Here is a 25267-nt window from a genome sequence, read left to right as displayed (position 1 = left end):
TGCACATTACCCTTAAACCACATCCTGCATGTTTTGAATTTCAGAGAGTTTAGGATTAAGGGCAGTTCTTTTTATCTTATGCTTATTCTCAGAGTTTGTTTTGATTTTTTTTCCCTAGCATGATACATAAGAGTTTTAAGTTCTTTAAAGATCCTCTGGACTTATGAGCAAAGGAAGAAGAGGATCAAGATGATCTTATTTTTATTTAATATTTATTAAGCACACAAGTTATTCCAGAATTTTTGGAAAACACCAAACTAAAATAGCCTCAAAAAAAATGTTTACCTCTTAGATTTTTAGATTGAGATGTCTAAACATTCCTGCTACTTTCCTTTTACATATGAGGAAAATAAGTCACAAAATGCTTAAGTTGCTTATCTCTGGTCATATAGCTGGTTAAAGGCAGAGATTAGAAGAGCCCCTGATGCTTTCCCTCCTACCCAGTCTAGACTCTTTCCACTATCCCAAACTGCCACTCATGACAACTAAATGTTTCCAAGAAGGATAAATATGTCATTATACATTAGAATGGAGGAAGATTGACGGCAAAGATGGTGTCCTGTTCATCCATGTGCCTAGCACACAATAACAATAAACACTTTATAAACATACACTGAATAGTGGAGCTGCTGACCAGTGCTCATTTTGCTCTATCACATAGCAGTGGAATCAGTGCATCATCTTTGGCTGAGGTAGGCATCTTAATTGAAGCCTAGCTGTTCAATTAGCCTCGATTTTGTGGTCTCATGGGCAATAAAGGTCACAAACTCTTCCTATCTAGAAGGAAATAACCTCTAGAGCACTGGTCTTGAAGATCTTAATGCTCAAAGTGACCATACAAACGTCCCTGTGCAAATAACATTTTACAACGCCCCCAAGTTGATGTTCCAACACAGTCCCTGACTGTATTGTTCTGCTGCCCAGATGAGCAGACAAATCCACACAGGCTCATAAATTCCTATTATAACGTACTCCTTAAACAAGATTTTTAGAAACCAAGAAAGTAATTAAAATATTACAAAATTATGCTTGGTAATGTAGGGTACATCTAAGGTAGTATTACAGTTATAGTTCAATCTAAATCTAAAAAATTATATTTGATCCCCAGACAACTAAAACTTGTGTGACAACAAACTTTCCCAATAGAATGCTAAGGTAATAATCCAGGCAAATGGGTACCCTCATTTAAAATGAGATTTTTGTCCCAAATCCCCTGATGAGCGAAACTAAACCACACAAAGGATGCCTTTTTGTCTGTACTAGATTTTGTCTGAAGTGACCCAAGACACTTGAAATAGACTAAGAGGAACTTCTTGTCTCCTTTTCACCCAAGCCGTCTTCTGTAATTCTTTGTTTACCAGGCTAATGAGAAAATCTTGGCAAGAAAACGAGCCAGAGGCGTGTTTCTAATTCTAATTCTAGCTCTGTCACATATAGCTATAACTTGGAGAAATTACTTCTCTCAAGTCACAGTTTTCTAATCAGTAAAGTGGAGGTGATAAGTGTGCTTGTTTGTTAGTTCATTGTGAGTACTAGATGAAATAATGCATGTGAAGTGTTTAGCACAGCGCATGGCCCAGTCTACACAGTGCATGACCCAGTTTGATCGTTTAATGAATATTAGATTTTAATAACAATAGCCGAAGCTTGGATGTGAGCTTAAATGGGATGTGGGAAGAGGATGCCTTTCAGCCACCTATAATCTTAGATGCAGGGTCACCTCGGGCACCTTAATAACAGTTGCCCTTTCACGTGATTCAGCCTAAGTCCTTAGGCTATGACACCACGTGTTGCCAACAGAACCTCCGAGTAATCAGGAATGTTCACTAGCGTTAAGTTTTCATTTCCTTCAGATGCTTTGCAGGAGTGGGTAGTGGATAGGATTTGAGGGTCTGGGGTATTCGTGCTAAATCCAATCTTACTATCATTTCGTCAACAATAATGTAAGTTAAATGCCAATTTACTGTCTAAAACATGACTAAATAGAATTTATGGCTGTTGTGTTCATATTGGTTGCAGCAGCCTTCTAGTCCTGAAGGTTGGGACAAAGTCTTATACATCTCAGTTGTCTTTTCTGTTCCATCCTCCATTCTTCTCACAACACCATCTGCTCCAGCCCCATACTTTCTTCTCCAGAAGACCTTTTAAATTCTCCAGCGATGTCTTTAAATTAAAACTCATGGTACTCTGTTACATGAAACTACTCAGTGACTTCCTATTACATTTTTTTCCCATCTTTATTGGAGTATAATTGCTTTACAGTGTTGTGTTAGTTTCTGCTGTATAACAAAGTGAATCAGCTATATATATGCATATATCTCCATATCCCTTCCCTCTTGAGCCTCCCTCCCACCCTCCCTATCCCACCACTCTAGGTGGTCACAAAGCACCGAGCTCATCTCCCTGTGCTATACAGCATCTTCCCACTAGCTATCTATTTTACATTTGGTATTGTCTATATGTCAGTGCTACTCTCTCACTTGGTCCCAGCCTCCCCAGTGAGGTGGATGGACCTAGAGCCTGTCATACAGAGTGAAGTAAGTCAGAATGAGAAAAAGAAATACTGTATGCTAACACATATATGTGGAATCTAGAAAAATGGTACTGATGAACCTAGTGGCAGGGCAGGAATAAAGACGCAGACCTATCTCATTTAAATCAAATTGAAAGCCATTTTTAGAGCCCACTTAGCCTATAAAATTTAGGTCCTACTTAATCCTAAAATTTATCTCATGTCATCCCTTCCCCATCCACTTCTCTGTTCTCACAGTAATCCAGACACAATGACCTGCTTTCTATATTTTTGAACAAGCCAGGCGATTTCCTGTAAGAGGACCATTGCATTTGCTATTCCTTCTGCCTGGTATGTTATTACCTAGCATCTTCCCATGGCTTTTGTATTATTCAAGTTTCACTTAAAACATTTCCTCCTCAGAGAGGCCTGATTCAACCTCACTATCTAAAGTAGCTAGGTCCTTTCCAATTAATATCAACTTCATTGTTCTCACAGCACAGTATCTATACCTACAATTATTTGTTTACTTATTTATGATTCTTCTTTCTCTACTGAAAAGCATTGTAGTGAGAGCAGGGACCTTATCTCATTCACCATTTATTATCAGTGTTTAGAACAGCGATCTGCTTATGGATTCTCAATAAATATTCATTGAACATGAGAATGAATGAATGACCTGAAATCTTTCTTTAGTAGTAGTCTCGTCTCCACTGACTCCCCGTCCCATACCTCTGAAATGTATTCAGCATTGAATATTGTTTAGGACTTTGCTACTTTTATATCAGTTAGCTTTTACCTAATCCCTTTAACTCTCCACATCAGGGGTCCCCAAACCCTGGCCTGTTAGGAACCAGGCCGCACAGCAGGAGGTGAGCAGTGGGCAAGTGAGCAAATCTTCATCTGCCACTCCCTGTCGCTCACTTGCATTACTGCCTGGACCATCCCCACCATCGCTCGCATTACTGCCTGAACCATCTCTCGTGTTACTGCCTGAACCACCCTGCCCCCCACCATGCGTGGAAAAATTGTCTTCCACAAAACCGGTCCCTGGTGCCAAAAAGGTTGGGGATCACTTGTCCACATGGTCACCCTGAATTTCACATTCCAGGTAATGCTGCACAGGCTTCCTTTGTTCATTTGCTTATGATTGCTGGGTGGGACAGCATCACCTCTCTTTGGGGGCTGAGGACAGAGAGGTGGACACTTACTAAACCCTTGGATAACTTCTTGTTTCCTCCAGAAGGTACTCACTTCCAGGCAATGTTGATTGGCAATATCCTTTAGACCATGCACAATCTTGTATAGAAGGCAAAGTATGGCAGTGTGAGTACTTACAATCCCACCATGTTCCTAATTTATACATAGGGTTGAGGACATCTTACTAGAGAATGTGCTCATTGTCATAGCAACAATTTATAACTAATTTTGAGACATTCTTCCATGCTTGCTGGGAGGTGGTCTGGTGTTGGAGAGAACAAAGACTTGAGTTTGGAAACTTCCATTCGGAGTTCCAACTCGGCCATTTACTAGCTGTGAGTCCTTGGGCAAAATATAATATTTTTCTTATGTGATTAAAAAAATGAAAATAGAAATGCCTAATTTACTTAGTAGAAATGCAAGTAAAGCCCCTGTCACATAGAGGACTATCAATAAATTGTGACTCTTAACTTTTCGCCATCAAGTGTGCATATGACTCATGCCCATTTTGAGGTTAACGTTTGGAAAGTGGGTAGAAGAAAGATATTTTTCTTCTCTCTTTTGTTCAGTTATGCATTTAATCAATAAACATTATTGTATGTCTTCTCTGTGCTGGACATGAGGCTTGACTGTGGAGGAACAAAGGTACATGATGGTAACATCCCTGATCACAAGCAGCTTACAGTCTAACAGGGGGACAGTCAAGAGACCAATAAGATACAGTATGATAGTTGAGAGGAGAGTTAAGAAATGGGTTCTGTGGAGATACTGCATAGGGGCAGAGGTCCACAAAATCCTCCAAGAAAATGAGTTCTAAGAATAAGAGAAAATGCCCAGATGGTAAAGGAGAAGAAGTTCCTTCCAGATTTCCATATGGAGAAGTTGCCTGTCTTCTTCATTAGACTGTGAACTCCATGAGGTCAGGTTCTTATTTCGTTCAGTATTGTATCTCCAGCACCTAGGACAGCGCCCAGTGCACACTGTTCTTTCAATAAGTATATTTGAATGAGCCCCTCCAAAGCAAAGTATGATTAACTCTGTTCAGAAGCCTATATTAAGAGATGTAGATGAGTTTTTTAACTTCGAATTGTATGGAGACAATGAAAATATTTTTTGAGGTTGACAGAATCCAGTCTATAATGAGAATGCTAAATAATTTACTACACATTCATATTCAATGAATTATAGAACCTCACTATATAATGAGTTCAGATACCAATTTATAGTTTCTCCTCACTAAGGAAGTGGTTTTAACCCACAATTAGTCTTGTTAATTGAAGAGACTATGTTCTGGCTTTGTCATATCTTCATTGTCAGGATGCAGTTATCCCACTGGGATGACCACGTTCTGTCAGCCTCTCTTATTTCTGATTTCTTAGTCTTTGATCATGCCTGAAGCCCTTTGATCCAAACCAATAGCACCATGCAAAATTCGAAGTGCCTATCAGCTTGCTAAAAAGAATCTATATGTGATGTCATAGTCATTTTTCTCTTATTCCCAGATTGTCTTATTCTCCTAAGCAATTGTATTATCCTTGCAAAATGAATGTTCCATCAATGTTAATGGTGGCAAGGAAGTAAAAATCCCTTTGTTCATAAGAATCAATTTGTTTTTGGAATCTGAATTGTAAAGGAAACCTCTGTTCCTGCCTGCCACCCCACGAGCATAGCAGAGGCTTCATAGTCAAATGCTTGGGTACAAATCCCAGCATTATCACTAACTATTCCATATACATTGATTTTGTTTCTTCATAGCCTCTTCCATTATTCTCTCCACCCTACTCTCTACCTAGGGAGGCTGCTTCTATGGGGTACATGCATGGTATCAGGGATCTGGACCCGGTTAGATTTGGCCAATATGAGGCTCCAGCAGGAAGGTATTTATTCCCTTGATCCTCCTTCTGTGAGATTACATATAGCTATCTATGTCCTTTGACATCAGTTATCTGCTCTGCTCCAGCATGCTCTCAGCCTGTGCATCTCTCCTTCCCTCTTGGGTTCTGATAAACTCTCCCACTTGAGGGTGAGGGGGAGGCCTGTGGTAGGGATAGTGTCAGTTTCAGTACTAGTAGCCCTGGCTTCATGCAGGATCCCTTGTGATGACTATATATGTCATCCATTAATCCCTGCGTACATACACAAATGTTGCCGTTGCTTTCTGTTGGACTTCTGACTGATACACTAACCATATAAGCCTGGGCCCTAGCTCCTCCTCTTGCTTTAGTTTTCTTATCTGTAAAATAGGATTAATAATGTTACCTACATTGTGGGACTTGTGTTAGGATTAAATGAGAGAAATTTTGGCACTTAGTAAACACTCTTTAAAAGTTAGCTCTTAGCACTAGTATTATTTTGTTACGTGGTGACACTTTCTGTGAAGCATGATTAAATAAATAGCACGCTCGCAGTTTATCTTGTTGGACTTTGTTTAATCACCTCAAATCCAAAACCATGTTGGTTATACATGTTCTTTGAACCAAGGGCCAGGGGAGATATTAAGCATACAAAGTTAGATAAAGATATAGTCTCCAGTCTCCAAGGACCTTGAACACTACAATATAAAATAGTAAGTGCAAAAAGAAAAATATTTTTAAAACTGTTATGGGAGCTCAGGTAACAAGCAGAGGAAATTCCCAAGATGCTTCTATTTTCAGAGGGAAAAATCATTGAATGTGAGGGAAAAAAAAGATATTGTTGAAAGTTTGAGGAGAGAAGATATAAAAAAAAGGGAGTGTGGGAGAGGGGAAGAGCTTATCATAGACAATTATTATGCAAGTGCTATAGGTCCAAAGGAGTTTATGGTTATTAATATTTGTGAGAAGAGTCATTATAGTTTTCTTTTTTTCTTGCCAAACTCAGTCATAGCTATGCAAAAACAATAAAAGGAAAGTTGGGTCGAAACAGTACTGGAATTTTTTCAATGAGTGTAACAGGATACGTGCAAGGAATTTGAAGAGGTATGCAAGTGAACAATTATGATGCTCCACCATGGAATCTTAGCTGTATAAAGCGGAAAACGAGTATATAAAGAGGGTAGTAAACATTGAAACATGGTAGTTTAATGGATCAGCAGTTCCAAAGATCTGAAAGTGCTTCCAGATTATGTGAGCTAGAAAAATAGGGGGTGGAGGTTCAGAGAGTGGTATGTTTGGAGAAAAGATTTTGGAGTCGTGTAGTTAAAGAAGAGTATACATTCATTATAGAAAATTTAGAAAATATCATGCTATAGAAAACATATACACTATACGCATACACATTTGTGTGTAAGGGTGTGTTTCTGAAGTATTACTTTCCATTATCCATCTGTCACTCTACCAATGATATAAGATTTAATTTTTGTAACTTCATATCTAATAATGCAAGTTCTGCTGTTTATTCTTCCTTTTCAAAATTATCTTAGATAATGTTAACCACGATCTTCAAGGTAAAATTCTAAGGAATCAAAAGTACCCCATTGGTATTTTGCTTAAAATTTTAATACATTTATTTTATAATAATATATTTCCTTCAGCAATGTAGCCTCTTTGTTTAGTTTTTATGTTATTTTAGAAAAGTTTTTCATAAAAGATGTTTGGAAGAATGTTATAATTTTTTAAAAGCATACTGAAAATAAAGATTATATGCACAATAGCTAATAGGTTATTTCTAGTGTGAAACCAAGCTATTATTTTTTTGTGTAGATATTTTGTACTGGTTTCAGTTAGCTGTCTCTGATTTTCTAAGTAAATTATCATTCTATATACAAATATGATAATTTTTCTCCTTTCCAGTATTTAGAGCTTATCTATACTTTTAATATTATTTTCATTCATTAAAATTTCCAGAACATTTTGGATACTAACAGTGAGATCGGACGTTCCTAAGTTCTTAACCTCACTGGTAACGCAAAGAAGAACCTTTTTAAATATGGACATTTTTGTAAGCTGGGAGAGAAAAAAAATTAATAAAGTCAATGATTCCCTTCAGAAATCAAATCTCCAACTGTCGAAATATGAGCAAAACTCTTAGGTTCTTTATGGTAAATACTTATAGATTGCAAAAAATAGCCACCATTCTTCACTTTGTCTTTTATCCGTGCCCCTTTGCAATGACACTTGGCAAGTGCTCCCATCAAGAAGAGAAGTCACTCTGCCTGCCTCTTGAATCTCAGCTGGCCTGTGACCTGCTTTGTGCAACAGGATGTGGAAGGAAAAGTCTGCTGGTTCTGAGAATAAGGCTCCAACAGGGAGGACAAAAGCTGTCTTTCACATAACCCTGAGAAGTGTGTGAATAGTGAAAAGATATGTCTAATCGCAAATGAATAAGAAGATATAGAATTTTGAAATAATTATCAGCATAAAAAATTCGGAAAATAACTTGTATCAGAGAAATTTATAGTGACAGACCTTTTGAAATGTTAGAAAACAATTGTTTGTCCAAACTTAGACTCCATTTGCAAAATCATTTCTCTTCCAAAACAAAACAATTCCCTAAAACTAATGATTCATAAAGGCATTCCAGAGTCTTAAAATTCTAGGAGATAAAATTCTCTCTTCATTTGTCTTTATCAGGGAGCATGCTGACAGTCTCAGTGGGGGAGTCACCAGTACTTAGCTTGTCTGACAGCTTTCATACTCTGAAATGGATGTTTCAGTTTTTGTGCAGCAACATACTGCTTAGTGCGCTTTTTGTTTAACTGAGTTTGGCTTCACTGTTGAAAAAGTCCAGTTTCGATGTATCAGGTTTATGCCTCCTCATTAGTGTTTGGCAAGAAAAATCAGGCAACACATGTACTCAACTCATAACAAGTTTATGAATTTGTATTTTAATCCACTTCTGGGAAAACACAAGCAGCCAGAGATCCAAATGATATATTAATGGTCTAAATTGTACTTTAATTCATCTTTTCCCAACACATGAGAAGTAATGAGGACCTAACTAAGCATTCCATAAGTCTTTTGATTCACATTTGAGGTCACAGACCATCTCAGTAAAATCTCAGGTTCCACATGCTCCTTGGTGTCTGACCCCCCACTTCAATTTCAGGAATGCTTGTATCTTGATATTGATCAATAGCTTGTTCTTGTGCTTTTCATTGTTGTTTTTGTTACTTAAAAAAAAAATCTGTGTCTTTTGCTTAGGTTGCAAATAAATGTAGACCATTATTCATGGTTTCAAATGAGTATCATTTGATTTACTGAAATATTTGTGTTGGTTGTAACTTGAATTATTCTAGAAAAGATTAAAGGGTCTTATCTAAGGACTATGAGCATTTTGGAAGTTTTCCTCTTATAAACATAGCATCATCATTTAAAAGAGCCCTTCGATATATAAAGTATAGAGTTTTCAGGTGTCTTTTGGGAAATTAACTCTGATTAAAAAGTTATTAGAATGAATAAGACCATATATTGTATGATTCCATTTATATGAAAAAAAAAATCCAGAAAAGGAAAGTCTATAGAGATACAAAGTAGATTAGTGATTGCCTGGGACTGGGGTGGGAACAGGGTTAACTGCAAATGGGCACAAGGGATCTCTTTGGGGTGATGAAAATATTCTAAAGCTACATTGTGTTTCACAGCTCTAGAAATTTACTAGAAGTTATTGAATTATACACTTAAAACTTTAGAATGAATTTTATGTTATGTAAACTATACCTCAATAAAGCTATTATATTTTTTAAAAGAAAAAGAAAGGTTAGTAGAGAAGTTTAAAACAATTATTTATAACATTTTCTAATTCCTATTGAAACAACAGAGGTATCCAAATAAAAAAGCTTTCAGTTACTAAAATATGTCACACTCAAGCTGAAATAAACCTGGTTCTTCAAAGGGGCTCTGTTAACCTATTATATCCATTGTGGATGCCAGAATCATGATTTTACTGTCAATTAGGCCCATCCTGTATAAATACCTGGAAAGATTGTTTAAATTTTAACTTCAAAATACATCCAAAGTTTTAACTGAGGATGACTAAATTTAACAAATGAATTGAACATGTACTGCAACCTAAACATAATTATACAAACTTAGGTAATGGAATTCTGATATGATCATTCCATTTCCTTATCCCAAAGGTATTGACAAAACTCTTAACACAGTATAACTACAATAATGACAATATAGTAAAATTTTTTTTAAGCAATAAGTAATATTTACTGAGGTTTTATCATGTACTAGGCATTGTTATGTGCTTAGCAAAAATAGTCTTATTTAATTCACACAGCAACCCTAAGAGGCAGGTGTTATGACCATTTTGTAATAGAGGAAACTGAATCTTAAAAAGGATAACTAACTTACCAATGTCACAAAGTAAGAAGGTGGCAGGGTCGGCATTTGGATCCAGGTCTGTGTGTCCGCTGCATGGTGGTTAGGAGCATGGGCTTCATGGGAAGTAGGTGTGTGAGTGTATGTGCCCCACTCTCTAGCTGCATGTCCTTTGGGAGGTTCCTCAAACTCTCAATGCTTTGAGGTCCTACATTTATAAAATGAGGATAATAATGCTATCTAGCCATTATATATATTTTAGAGAATTAAATAAGATGATAAATATAAAGCTAATATTTTGCTCAAAACATAGTGGGTTCTTAATAGATGATAGATAGTAATATTAATGGTAGGAGTAATTAGTATTCACATTGGAGGAAAATACACATTTTATAAATGAACACATTAAATTAATTAATCAAGAGCATTAGTTAACTTCATTCTAATTCTCTACCTCTCACCTCTTCTGTCTTACTGTTTTTCTGCTACCCTACACTGTGCTTTTTTTAAAAATTAATTAATTAATTAATTTATTTATTTATTTTTGGCTGTGTTGGGTCTTCGTTGCTGTGTGCGGTCTTTCTCTAGTTGCAGTGAGCGGGGAGCTACTCTTTGCGTGGTGCGCGGGCTTCTCATTGCAGTGGCTCATCTTTGTTGCAGAGCATGGGCTCTAGGCACGCAGGCTTCAGTAGTTGTGGCACATGGGCACAGTAGTTATGACTCGCGGGCTCTAGAGCACAGGCTCAGAAGTTGTGGCACACGGACTTAGTTGCTCTGCAGCATGTGGGATCTTCCTGGACCAGGGCTTGAGCCCATATACCCTGTACTGGCAGGTAGATTCTTAACCACTGTGCCACCAGGGAAGTCCCTACACTGTGTTTTTTTAATGATGCATTTCTAAAGTTAAATTTGTAATTTCCTGACTATCACCAATTACTATACATCAACAGTTCTAACCAGATTTTTAAAATAATTTCATAAAGCGTGTTGTTCATTAGGAAGATTTTTCATTTTAGCAAATTTTTTTTAATTTTACTAAAAAGTTTTTTTTAAAAATATACTTTTACACATATGTAACCATACTTGGAAAGATATGAATAAAGTAATTTTCATTTGGTCTGTACAGATTTTTGTAAAAACAGCTCCTTCTGAATATTTTCCTAGGTCTAAAATTATAGAAATTTTAGTTGAACATTTTGTTTTTATTGAAAATAAAAGGAATCGTAAATACAATGATCACCAGAATTCCTGTTGGGAAAGAAACAGTATTTGCATGTTGTTTACAAATTGGGTGAATAGGGCAGAAGGTAAGGCTTTGGCAGCACCTAAATGTGAATTTAGCAGTTTCATGCAAGACAAAAGGAAGAGATTATTCTGTTACTCTGTAGAGTGGAAAGACAAACAGGTAGAAGGGACAGGTTGCAAGAAGGCTTAACCACAATGTTATATCAGCTTCAGGTGTACCACATAGTAATTCCATATTTTTATAGATTATACTCCATACAAAGTCATAATAAAACATTGACTATGTTCCCTGTGCTGTATATTACATCCTTGTAATTTATTTATGTTATACCTAGTGGTTTATACCTCTTAATCCCCTTCATCTATTTTGCCCCTCCCCCCCCACTCCCCTCTGGTAACCACTAGTTTATTCTCTGTATCTGTGAGTCTGTTTCTTGTTTTTGTTATATTTGTTTTATTTTTTAGATTTCACATGTAAGTGAAAATATACAGAATCAGTCAGCTATCCTTCAATAAAAAAGAAAAAGAAAAAAGAAAGAGGAGGCTTAACTAACTAAATGCTTAGGTCCAAGCAGGATTTTGGCCTCTTGTTTATTTTGGTGTGTTTTGTTTTGGTTTGTTTTGAGGGGTGTTTGGTTTGGTGTAGAGACTTGCTGGATTTTGCAGGAACCTATTTAAGAGCATAGGACTTATGAATATAGAGAGGCATTAAGAGTTTGAACAACCCACCCAAAGACACACAGTGAACATGGAGGGGATCACACTTATACCCAGTTTGGCCTTAATTGAAGTTATCTAGCTTCAGAAAACCCCAAAATCTCAGGATTCACAAAAATCACAGAGCAGGCACTTAACTCTCACAAGACTAGAGAAGTGAGATTTGAAATTTATTCAGATTTCCATGGGCAGAGGGCTTTAACACACATGGCAAGGATATATATAATGAAGTAAAATAGTGAAATTATGGTCAAATATATATCATTTTAGACAATCAGTCATTTTATCCACAAGAACATTAAAGACTAAAGATGTTTAGGTACTTGACTAAGTTAAAAACTGAACAGTCAAGCTTGTATATTTTAATTCTTTACAATCTATATTTATTCTATAATATTTAAATATTTATTCTCTTGGATCTAGAGCTTAATGAGAGAGATAAATTTACCACAGTGATGATGACTTATTCTACAGTTCTATCAATTTTTGCTTTAGCTATTTTAAGGCTATGTTTTCAAAGGTTCATTCAAGTTTAGAATTATTATATCTTTCTGTAAATGGAATCTTTCATCATTATGTAGTGACTCTCCATCTCCAGTAATGCGTTTTGCCTTAAAGTCCATTTTGCCTAATATTAATATGCCAATACCAGCTCTCTTTTGGATAGGAACTTTCTTTTGTGTATTCTTTGATTATTTAATTTTCAACCTTTATATTTTACTTCATATTTTTGTATTCACTCTAATAATCTTTGTCTTTTAACTTAAACATTTGGCCATTTACATTTATTGTAATTACTTAATTATTTAAATTTATTATTATTGTATTAATTTGCTAGAGCTGCCATAACAAAATACCATAGACTGGGTAGCTTAAATAACAGAAATTTATTTTCTCATAGTTCTCAAGGCTAGAAGTCCAAAACAGATCAAGGTGTTGGCAGATTTGGTTTCTTCTGAGGCCTTTCTCCTTGCTTGCAGATGGTTCCTCTCACTGTGTCTTCACATGGTCTTTTCTCCATGCACACAACCCCCCAACGTCTCTCTGTGTGTCCAAATTTCCTCTTCTTATAAAGTCAGATTGCATTAGGGCCTACCCTAATGGGCTCATTTTTACTTAATTAACTCTTTAAAGGTCCTTTGTCTAAAACATTCTCTGAGGTACTCAGGGTTAGGTTTCAACATATGGATTTTGAGGGAACACAATACAGCCCATAATACTATCATTACATTTGTGTATTTTACTTGTCCTGCCTCTTCCAAATTTTTCCTCTTCCTTCTTGCCTTCTGTTTCATTGATTGATTGCTTTTTCCTCACTTTGTTTTATCCTCTAATAATTTAAAGATGATATACACTATCTCCTGTTGTGACCCAAATTTATACATACATATTTAGCAAATTCTAAAGTTAATCAGTATAGCTGCCCTCATTCTAAAAAATTTAGACACTCCAACTTTAACTCTGACAACTTTCTCCAAACATACATTTATATAAAAAATTTTAGGCATACTGTTATTTTTATTACAGAAGATACTGTTAACATTTGTTTATATTGACCTATATATTTATAATATTGGATTCTATTCCTTATCTATTCTATTTTTTCTTATTATTCTACTCTTTATCTCTAACTTGCCAGCTGGAGTCACATTCTTTTGCCTGAAGTACATCCTGCAGAATTTCTTTGAGCAAGAGGCTGTTGTTAGCCAAGTCTCTTATTTATTTATTTATTTGTTTGTTTGGTCTAAAAAATCTATATATTGTTCACCATAAAAGTGTTTTCTCTGGATGTAACTCTGGAATGATTCTTCTTTTCTCTGAACACAGTGGAGATTCTTTTTCATCCTTTATTTGTTTCTCAGCTTTATGTTGCTGCAATAGGTCCTGTTAGTCTCTCTATCTGAAAGACTGGATTTTGTTTCCTGTCACCCCCACCTGACATAATCATGAAATCTTTGCTGAGATTCTCTAAGGTTGGGCAAATCCCTGCAAGACAAGGATGAATTTAGGGTTCTGCTTTCCTCTCTGGGCTCCTGCTTTCATTTATTTCTTGGACTCTGAGTATTCATCATTTTCTTGCCAGTGTATCAATGCATGTTACAAGTTATTTTTTAGATTTTATCCAGATTTCTTATTTGTTTTCAGCAGGAAGGTCAGTTACAATATCTGGTATGCTATTCTGCTAGAAGAATAAGGCTGGTCCATCGCTCATTTAAAGAGAGAAAGACAGAGAAACAGAGACAAAAACAGAGACAGAGAGAGACAGAGGAGCTTTCTTTTCTGTTAATAGAGTTCCATTTTGAAAGGAAAGGACTTATTTTGGATCTTTTTCCCCCTCTCAGTCCCTGCATGATTTGCCTTACATCAGGAGCAGCCTTGATTGAATAAAGATTACAAGCACCTTTTGTATTACATATGAAATATGTATAGCTCATGGCCTTGTTTAAGTAGGGACAGCAAAGTTAGTTATTGGTTTAGTTGTGTGAGAATCTCAAGAAGTCTAAGTTACTATCCATTTAAATTTTGTGCTGTATAAAGTAAAAACTAGGTGACTAAAAGCATGGAGAAATCCATATAAATTTAACTGGGAGTTACATGGGGGAAATGAGAAGGACTATGGATTGAGTTTATACACATTTGGGCACAGAAATAACGATGAATATTAGTTCATCCAGGCATATCTATGGGAAACATCACTAATCCAGTACAACCCTCCCTCCCCTTGGGCTAAGAAAGTGCCTCAGGATTCTTCTCAGTAAGCTGGAAGATGAAGCATCAGCAGAATAACAAATAATTCTAAGTTGTGTCTCTGTTCCTCCATTTTTCTGTTGGCATATTGTTAGCAACCTGTTTTCATAGGTGTAGCAGGGGAAAGAATTATTTCAATTTTCTAACTTCACCCTTTTGGAAACTCTGCTATCTGAGGCGACCTGTGTTAGTGCTCCCTATAATTGACTACACAAAGACCCAACAAGTAACAATCCAGTAATTGCTCAAGAGGAACAGGAAGGCTTGTTTACAGGTTCTTCCAAATACAGAACTTCTCCATGAAATTCTACATTTTGATCTAGATTTGGAAATGAATACATTATGAACTTTTCCAATTACACTTAGTGTTTTTTTCTTTTTCTTTTTTTCCTCCTAGAACTTGAGATCAATGTCTACTGGCTTGAGCAGGAAAAGACTACAATTCTTCTATTTGCATTACCTTGTTTCCACTTTAGGGCCTTTCTACCAGCTGTTCCCTTTTCCTGATAGGCTCCTATTCTAGATCTTTACAAGGCTTACCTCTTCTTAGCCTTCAAGTCTTGGCTTAAATACCTCCTCAAGGTCTTTTCTGATTACTCTACCTAAAGTGGCCTTCACCACCACCAACTCCTCTAGCCAACCATCTTCTTTATTTGCTTTATAACACTTATCCCTCACTGTAAGTATTGTTTTCTCTTCATGTCTATTGTCTGTCTCTGCTTACCTAAACATAAGTTCCAAGAGATCAGGACCTTTACTGTCTTGCTTATCACTGTATCCTTGGCACATTCAACAGTGTCTCACATGTAGTAGCTGCTCAAAGATATTTGTGAAGGAATTGATACAAAGGAGAAATATGTACTTTCTGCATAGGTTTGACCTATAAAATTAATTTTCTAAAGAGATTTTAATTTGTAAAGAGATTTTTTTTAAGTGGTTCATTTTTTTTAAACTATTTATTTATTGGTCATGCTGTGCAGCATGTGGATCTTAGTTCCCTGAACAGGGATCAAACCTGCACCCACTGCAATAGAAACACAGAGTCTTAACCACTGGACCACCAGGGAAGTCCCAAAAGATTTTAATTTGCAAAGAGATTTTAATTTTGTAGAGATTTTTTTGACTCTTATGATAATAAAAAGAAGGGACCCCATTTTTCTATATATAACATAAAATATATAGCTGTTTAAATGGAAAAAGAATGTAATGATTAGAAGTACAAACACATGAGCCTGGGTTTTAATCTGAGCTTCTCAATTTACTAGCTGTGTGAGGTACTCAACCTCTCTGTTTTTCAGTTTTTTAACTTGCAAAATGATGACAAAGAGAAGACAATGGGACTGGGAAAAAAGTAAATAATGTTTTATTTTCAAATACTGAAAATAATGTCTGTCCTTAGGAAGACTTGTATGAATTATTTATTGATATTGTTATATACAATTGCTATATATAAACATTATATGCATGTTCAGTTAACTTTTCATAAATTTCTTCACTGCCAGGAGAAAATAATAATACTTACCCCATAGGATCATGGTAAGTATGAAGCATAAAGCACTTAGAATAGGGTATAACACAGGTATCACTCAATAACTGTAGATTTTATTATCATGTAAAATTTACTGAAATGAGTTTTGTTCATTTACTCTCTGCATTCTCTATTTTTCTATGTACTAGTCCGTGATCTTTATTCGTGACAGAAATTCTCATGGGCAGGAGGTGTCAGGATACATTGACTATGCTCACAGGCTAAAGACTGAAGATTTTGAAGTCTACTTTAGTGGAAAAAAAAGACTTCTTCCAAGACCCACAGATATGAGGTAAGTTGTGCACATTTTTCACAACTTCAATAAGAGAACAAGCTTCTCAGAGGTAAAGATAAGGATTTTTATTTTATTTTCTGGAACATTAATGTATATATAGCAGGAATGTGGTAAGAGTGGTTTGAATAAAAAGTAAATACATTTTAAAACAGGGAATGAACATAGATGCATATTTTCCATTAACAGCCTGAGGAAGGGAACTCTTCAGAGATGAGATAAGTAAATTCTCAGTGACATTCCTTTTAAATGATAAGTAGAGCCTAAAATTTGCTACTCTCACATGGCTCTTGCACTACTTGGGACTTCATCTGTCTAAAAGCCTCAAGAGCAGTCCATGGAACACATTCCACATTCTCCTCCCACTTTTTTTTTTTTTTTTTTTTCTTTTTGGTCACCAACCAAAATCCAGGCCTCTGAGTAGCTCACCTTCATTTACTCTCACCACTGGCCTATTTGGGGATTTCTTCTACTCATGATTCTTTTTACTATTGACCCCTATCCTTTCCTCTGTAACCCTTATCTCACCACATAGGATCTACTCTACAAAGTCAACCTACTTATAGATCCCGATCCTTCTACCACCTCCTGAATAGCTCTCAAGCTAAACTTTTTATTCTATACCTCTCACTTATCACAGAACACAAAAGTAGTAACAGCATTCTGCTTTAACTCTCCACTGCCATATCCAGATTAATACTTTTTTTAATTGGGGTATTAATGAGAACCTGCTGTATAGCACAGGGAACTCCACTTCACTGTACAACAAATTATTTGACACTTTTAACAACACTATTCCTCTGACATTCCTGCCCTCTTGTGTCCATCCTTCTTGCTATTATCTAAAGACTTCATAACCCATCACCATTTCATGGACATACCCCTTTTCCTATCCAACCTAGATGCATAGCAAAATCATTTAACTTGCCTCTTGCAATAATCCCAGCTGCCCATGTCTTTTTGTGCTTTGGTTGTATCTGTCCTGATGACCCTCAAAAGCAGATTGACCCAATTATCCTCTTGCTTGCACCGTTAGCTTGACCCCTGGGTAACGCAGAAGGAAATTTTAAGAAATTTCACAAAGGTGTGGATGGCTGCTACCAATAATTTATGGTCTTCAAACTCAGCCAGCCCCTTTTTGGCCCTCAGCCACCCATTTATTTGCTGTTTCTCAATTCGTAGTTTTACAATTCTCCCCCCCAAAATATTCTGAAGCTGCACCTCTCTCTCAAAATCATTGTTCTCAACTGCTGACCCTGACTCCTGTCCATATTTGCCTCACATTTCACAGAGAACGTTAAGTCTAAACATAGAAACCAACACCTGATCTGTCTCTCTGTCAACCAAAATCAGCTTCCTTACTAGCTGGTGCCCCCCTCAGAGTGCCCTTCTGATTATTCCCAGTCACAATTCCATTCTGGCTGCTACTGGCCCCTGGGCCCACCATCTATGTTCAGAACACATCTGCCCCTAACTCTTAGAACACCACATGCCCTCCTTCCCTCAGCCCACCTCTCAGAGGCCCAATTTGCTACACACTTGTCCACATTCTCCCAACACAGCAAGCCTTAGGCTTCCCCAAAGACCACGAGGGAGTATATGCCCTCAGAGTGACTCAGGCTTTTCTGGTGACATTTCTGAAATAAAATAAGTGGCTGCACTCTCTACTTTTTGAAACAGATTTTTTCTGGAAAAAAAAATTAGTAGTTCATTTTTATTAAGTGAAATATTCCTTTATACATGCATCTACTCTCACCACACTTTTCCAGATTCAGAGAAAAGGACTCCTTGACTTGGTTAGAGCTAATTTATTCAACTTGTTTTTTATCCTTTTCACCCTTCTTTTCACTGAAGCCATACTTTATCTATCGTTCTCTTTTTTTATATATATACATTCTCAAACTGACTCTCCCAACTGGCTCTTTTATCTTGCCTCTAAACATGCTGGAACCATTTCTATATTAAAGAAAAGAAATCCTCTACCTCTCTTATAATTTCCTGCTAAGCTCCTCAAAAGAACAAGTGTCTCCAACTCTCACTTCTCATGTAGGTGCTAACCCATTGTAATTAGTCCTCTGCCACCGTTATTTTTTATTATTATTATTATTATTTTGCGGTACGCGGGCCTCTCACTGCTGTGGCCTCTCCCGTTGCGGAGCACAGGCTCCGGACGCGCAGGCTCAGCGGCCATGGCTCACGGGCCTAGCCGCTCCGCGGCATGTGGGATCTTCCCGGACCGGGACACGAACCCGTGTCCCCTGCATCGGCAGGCGAACTCAACCACTGCGCCACCAGGGAAGCCCCTGCCACCGTTATTCAAATGAAACAATTCCTGCTAAAATCACCAGTGACTGCCAATTTCAAAATCTTATGCACTATTTTTATTTCTCATCTTATTTAACTTCTCGACATTATTTAATTACTGTTGGTTAATCCTTATGCTGATTAATTCTTTCTTCTCAAAACTATTCAAATATTCTAACATTTTATGTCAGAATTTCTCATTGAACTCTCCCCTTGTTTATTTCATGCATGTTGGTAATCACCAGGGTTCATCCTTGGACTTCTTTTCTTACCATATGCATTCTCTTGAGTGATTTGATCAGTTTTCTGGTAAACTATAACCCTAGCACAGATCTCTTCTTTATTTAAGACTCAATTATCCTATTGCTCACTTGAGAACCTTCTGGGTATCCCATTAGCATCTAAAACTTATTTTCAAAATTAAAATCATTTTTATCTGTGAAACCTACTGTTGCTTCTGTGTCCCCTTTCTTGGCAAATAGTACCACCCTGGTAACCCAAGGCAAAATCCAAATGTTATCCTAGACCTCTTCCTCGCCATCACCACCACCTCTATAACTAACGATTTACTAAAAATACTAGATTCTGTTATATTAAAAGCTCTGTTTATATTAAAGCAAATATAAAATGTCATTTCACTTGTAAACACTTCAGTATGAATCTTCATGTGATAACATTTTAAATAAAACCATCATGACATTATACCTAACAAAATAATTCCTTAATATCATCTAATACCTAGTTAGTCCTTATTCATACTTCATTGACTATCTTAAAGTTATCTTTCCATAGCTGGTTTGACCAAATCAAAATCCAAATAATATTGTGTTATTCTTTTACTTTATAACAGCCCCCTTCCTTCTTTTTATCTTTTATGCTGTGATTTGTTGGAGAAACTAGGCCATTTGTCCTAAGAAATGTCATATTCTAAATGTGACTGATCGTGCTCATGCTGTTGTTTGTTACACACTCCCTCTATCCTCCTATTTCCTGTCAACTGGCTTGATGAAATTCAGTTTCAATTTTTTTTAGGTAAGTTTTTTTTTTTTAATGTGAAACTCTGTGAGTTTGATCAGTGGGTTCAGGTGGTGTCAGTCTGATGACTCTATTATAAAATTCCCATCAAATTTCACCCAGTGGTTTTAGCATACAATAATGAAGTCTACCTAAATGTTTTTACTAAGGTTTGTATAATGGTGATTTTCTAATTCTATCATTCATTCTGCATTTTTTTAACTAGAATTCTTCCACAGAGAATAACTTTTCCTCATTGTTTATTTGATTGCCCTGAAATGGAATTCAATTCATGCAGAAAAACAAAATAAATGTTTTATTATTTTCCTTAGTTTATGAAAAAATGCAAAGCTGAAAGCACAAGAGTATACAGATAGTGCCAAATTGTTTTCAAAGTGGTTATGCTATTTTATATCCACCAAAAATACTATATAAGTGCTCTCATTAGCCCTCATCCTTACCAACACATGACATCTATAAACTTTTTTTTTCCACTGTGCTAAGTTATAAATGATGTCTCATGGTGGTCTTAATTTTTATTTTTGTGATTACTAGTCAGATTGGGGATCTTTTATTGGTTGTTCAGATTTCCTTTCTTTGAAGTATTTATTAAGACTTTTCCTCATTTTTTCTATTGGTTATTTATTCTTCCTTTTCTTATAAATTGTAGGAGTTCCTTTTGTTTTTTTGAATATTGATTAATCCTTTGCCTCTTATATATATTGAAAAATATAATCTTCCAGTATGTAATTCTCCTTTCACTTCCTTTACATGGACTTTTGATGGTCAGAAGTCAGAAGTTTTGATAGATTAGTTCATTTTATTAATCTTTTCCTCAGAGGTTTGCATTTTTTGTGTTTTGTTTAACAAATTCCTACCTTTCTGGAAGTCATAAAGATATTGTCCTATAAAGTACTGTAGTTTTGCTTTTTATTTTATATCTTTAACCTACCTGAATTTAAAACTATATATGGTGGTTAGGTAAGGGTGCACTTTTTGTTTTTGTCTTCCATATGACTAATAATGTGTCCTAGCAACATTTATTGAAAAGTCCACTATCCCTTCTCCCACATCTGCAACACCATTTGTGTCAAAAGTTGAGTTCTGTATGTGCTGGGTTGTTTCTGGGCTCACTCTTTTGTTTTACTAGTCTCTCCTTAAAATAATAAAATCTTACTCATTTGTTATATGTTCATAATAATTCTTGACATAAAGAAAGGCAATTTCTCCATCTGGTTTTTCTTTTTCAAGCGTATCTAGTCTATGCTTGTCCTTTACTCTCTCTTATAAATTTAGTCAACTTCAAATATTCACACACACAAAATGGTGTAATTTTGATTGGAATTGCTTTCAAGTTATGACCAATGTACCACTGATTGCCATCTTTATGGTATTAAGTCTTCCATTTATTTATTTACATTTATTTATGCCCCTTTAATTTCTTTTAATAATATTTTATAATTTTCTCAATTAAAGAGTTTTGTCATTTTGGGTTTTTTTTCCTCCTCGGTGCCAGATTTCTGAGCTTTCAAACAAAATTAGCTCTATTACGAAGATCCCACTGTAAAACTTTACCATGTTGAGTTTAATTTACGCCATCCATCAGAATCATACTTCAGATATTTCACTCAAGAGATTTCATGCCATTAAATGACTTAAACAGTTGTTACTAGAGGAAAAAAAATATCTTTGGTATCCATAATTCCACACTTAGTTTGATTCAGAACTAAAACAAAGACTTTATAAAGCTTTCAAAAGGTCCCTTTCTATTTACTTATCTTTTGACATGCTGTTTTATTCTGTGTAGGAAGAGACAGTAGTTCTGTGATTAGAATCCTGCCTTGCATTTTTACTGTGGAAAACATAAATATGAGCAGACAGCTGCAACTGTTATGAAATGCAGCAGTAGAAAGGGCCGAGAACTTGATCACCTTGTCAATTCAGACTTCATCTTGACCATGTGTTTACAATTCAGTACCTTCCTTTGGGCATGATTGTGAATAAACTATAAGCAAATAGCATGTTACCATTTACCAAGTTCCTTTATACTTCCTTAGAACAACTTTGTGAAATAGGTTCAACAAGCATTATTCTTAACATCTGAGGGAGGATAAAAGAGGATAAATCACTTGCTAAAGTTCACAAGTGAAACAGTGATAAGTGAGAACAAGTTCTTAGGAATTCACGCTTACTTCCAAAATACTCTTCTAGGTTTAAAAGCGTTTGTATCCTGAGGACATTTGCACTATGTAGAATCCTTGAGTTACATTCTGCCCCACATTTAGCTGCTTAAATTTCTGTATTTATGTATTGTTGAACAAAGATCTAAGGTCTGCCTGTCGAGCTCTACCGATCCCTCAAATAGAATGGTCAGGAGGAAATGAAAAAGTTCTCTTTGTGTTTCTCTTTGGAGAGTCCATGAAATATTCATACCCTTGACCGAGGAATGCCCCTAAATACTAAAGCTTAGAGAGGTATTATTGTCAAATTTCCCTTGCCGTCCCATTGTCTGTTTTATTATAACGTTGAACGTGCCAAATCTCTGAAGTTAGAACTATAAAGTTGCACTTATCCTGTGCTTAAACGCATTCTCATGAAAGCATCTGGTAACATATTGGCAGGTTCTGAAGTTTAAAAAAAAAAAGGAGTAAATGACTCAGTGCTTCTACAAGGGGTATATAAAATATTGCCTATTTTAAAGTTATTAATATTATTCCACATCTAAATATGGTGACCAAACATTAGAATATCAATTTAGTCTCTTCAACAGGTATTTGCTAAATTTGAAAGAGAAGGGAGTGCTTTGGGGGGCGAAAGTGCTGATTGAAGAAGACTTGCCATAACTATCTAGCTCCTAGATATTCAAAGCGTGGTCCATGGACCAGGAGCACTGACACCACCTGAGAGCCTGTAAGAAGTGAAGGATCTCAGGCTCTATCCCAACCAGTGAAGCAGAAATGGCATTTTAACATGATCCCCCAAATTTCAATATGCATATTAAAGTTTGAAAAGCATACTGTAGACCTATGCTGTCCAGTAGGGTCACCACTAGCCATATATGGCTATTGAGTACTTTCAGTGTAACTAACCCTGAATTAAGATGTGCTGTAAGTGTAAAATACACACCTGATTTTGAAGACATCATAAAAATATAAAATATGTTATTAATAAATTTACATTCACTATGTGTTAACATAATAATATGCTAGATATATTGAGTTAAATGAGATATATTATTAAAATTATTTCCACCTATTTCTTCTTACTTGTTTTTAGTGTGGCTACTAGGAAATTCAAAATGACATATATAGCTCATGTTTATGGCTCACCTTATACACACACACACACACACACAGCACTGTTCTGGTCTGCTGGTCCCCAACCCAGAGGTTCACTCCCATCCTGATCTTTAGGACCAATACCGATCTTAGGTAGGTGTGATACAAGAAGTCATAAACTAGAGATCACCATTTAATAGGGTCTGGCTGCAGACATGTTTTATTTGGCCTGCACAATATATTTAAAAGTTGTGTCAATGTCAATGTTCTAGAAACAGGAAATGTCACATAAAATATCTTTGAGTTGCAGATTCTCCTAAAGACTGATAAGGTCTTCCCACACTGAGCCTACATTCTCTCATTCCAGCCATGATCTTGAATTAAATAGAAGCTGCTCCGTGAGATGGGGTATGTTCTCACCAGATTAACAGAGACTTGCCCACTCATACTAACTGCACAGTCATCCTTGAGTCACTCATTCAGATAACACCTATCAGATTCTTCTAGGCATTTGAGTTTGTGACTTCCGGTCTAAATTCCCACCTTAGGTTTTTAAAGTCATATTTGCCATTAGCCCAGTCATGATCTCTTTTGCTAGACCCCTCTGGGTGGGTTTAACTTCAGCCCTTGGGCTCTCTCAGGTTGTTCCATACCACTGTGACTGGTCTGAGTCAAAGCCTGAGATGGTTATGATGCTGATAAAAATTAACTGAGAGCTTACCGTGCACAAGGCACTGTGCTAAATAATTTATATACATCATTTCACTTACTCTTTACAACAACCTTATGGGTTAGGAATATTTTTCACATGTTAACATCAAAGAACATGCATCATAATGGTGTTAATTGGCTTAACCAAAGTTACACATAGACGGTTGCACTCACAATCCAGGACCAAATAGAGATCTGTGGAACCCCAGATGTCATGATTTTTTTTTTTTTTTTTTTTTTTTTTGCGGTACGCGGGCCTCTCTCTGTTGTGGCCTCTCCTGTTGCGGAGCACAGGCTCCGGACGCGCAGGCTCAGCAGCCATGGCTCACGGGCCCAGCCGCTCCACAGCATGTGGGACCTTCCTGGACCGGGGCATGAACCCGTGTCCCCTGCATCGGCAGGCAGACTCTCAACCACTGCGCCACCAGGGGAGCCCCATGATTTTTTTTTAATCGATGCTATATGATTCTACTTTAGGACTTTGTCATGAAAAGATATTTTCCCCTTTGGTCTCATATCCATATCCTAGTCATTGTCATATATTTCTTTTGCAGATGTGTATCTGACTTGACAAGACCTAATTTGGGGTTGTTTTTCAGAACTTTAAGCAATCCTGCTATCCATGGTTAAGACTGGGGAATTTCAGCCATCCTGTACCCACCCTTGCCACTTCCTCCTTTCACTGAGCTTGGCAGAAAACAACTCTTTGTACTTGACCAGGCTTTTATTTTCAGTCACTATGAGTAAGAATTATAGTGTCCCACAGCTTTGTGTGTGGAAGAGCTCAGGACAGAATTAAAAGTGGCCTTTAATTGTGGCTTCAGCCTAAAAATCTTTAGGGAAAAAATTGGCCCTGACTTGTTGAACCTCAGTTACGTTCCAGGATACTTTTAGAATCTATTCATATCCTCTGAACTGTGGTTCACATAATTTTTGTAATATCTACATGGAATTCTTTTACAAATAAATTTAATTTTCCAATACTTAACTCATTTTAGTTTTTCCTTATCCAAAGGTAAACACTAACTACTATCTCTCATGGAAGACTCAAGGATGGAGAAGAGAGATCTGAAAGCTGGACCTCCTTCTGTTGGTCTATAAAACCCAAATATACTAGAATAGTTCCTACCGAACTCCTACTGAAATATCTGTCTACATTATTCTATGGTAGAATTCTATCTACGCTGTTTGGCTCATTGCCTTAAAAAAAGTCAGAATCCCAGAGCAATTATCTGGTAGTATCTTTAATTGTCTAGAATGTGTTTCCCTGAAGATTGTGTCTCTGGGTAAACCTTAAGTGAATAATTAGAGATCTGAGACAACCTCTAGTTCACTGACAACATTTACTGTGGTTGTGACAGTATTATTCTTTACACAAGATTTTTTCCAGCATTTAAAAAAATTTGGTAAAATATACATAGCATAAAATTTACCATTTTAACCATTTTTAAGTGTGCTGTCCAGTGGCATTAA

The 25267-nt window shown here is 36.3% G+C and overlaps 1 protein-coding gene and 1 non-coding gene across 3 annotated transcripts in view; one reads left to right on the top strand and one right to left on the bottom strand.

Moving 5' to 3' along the window:
* The window catches only part of CFAP299 (cilia and flagella associated protein 299), a 615047-nt gene that overhangs the window by 505215 nt on the left and 84565 nt on the right, over positions 1-25267 (top strand). For both annotated transcript variants that reach the window (XM_060147200.1, XM_060147199.1), the window contains one exon: positions 16345-16487. In XM_060147200.1, the coding sequence (XP_060003183.1) occupies positions 16345-16487 (143 nt within the window). The remainder of the gene's footprint in view (positions 1-16344; positions 16488-25267) is intronic.
* Positions 15662-15734, bottom strand: TRNAR-UCU (transfer RNA arginine (anticodon UCU)). The gene has a single exon. It is a non-coding gene; the product is annotated as a tRNA-Arg (tRNA).

This window comes from Lagenorhynchus albirostris, chromosome 4 (genome assembly GCF_949774975.1).
Source record: "Lagenorhynchus albirostris chromosome 4, mLagAlb1.1, whole genome shotgun sequence".
Classification (NCBI taxonomy): Eukaryota; Metazoa; Chordata; class Mammalia; order Artiodactyla; family Delphinidae; genus Lagenorhynchus; species Lagenorhynchus albirostris.
This window is presented reverse-complemented; position numbering and strand designations above follow the sequence as displayed.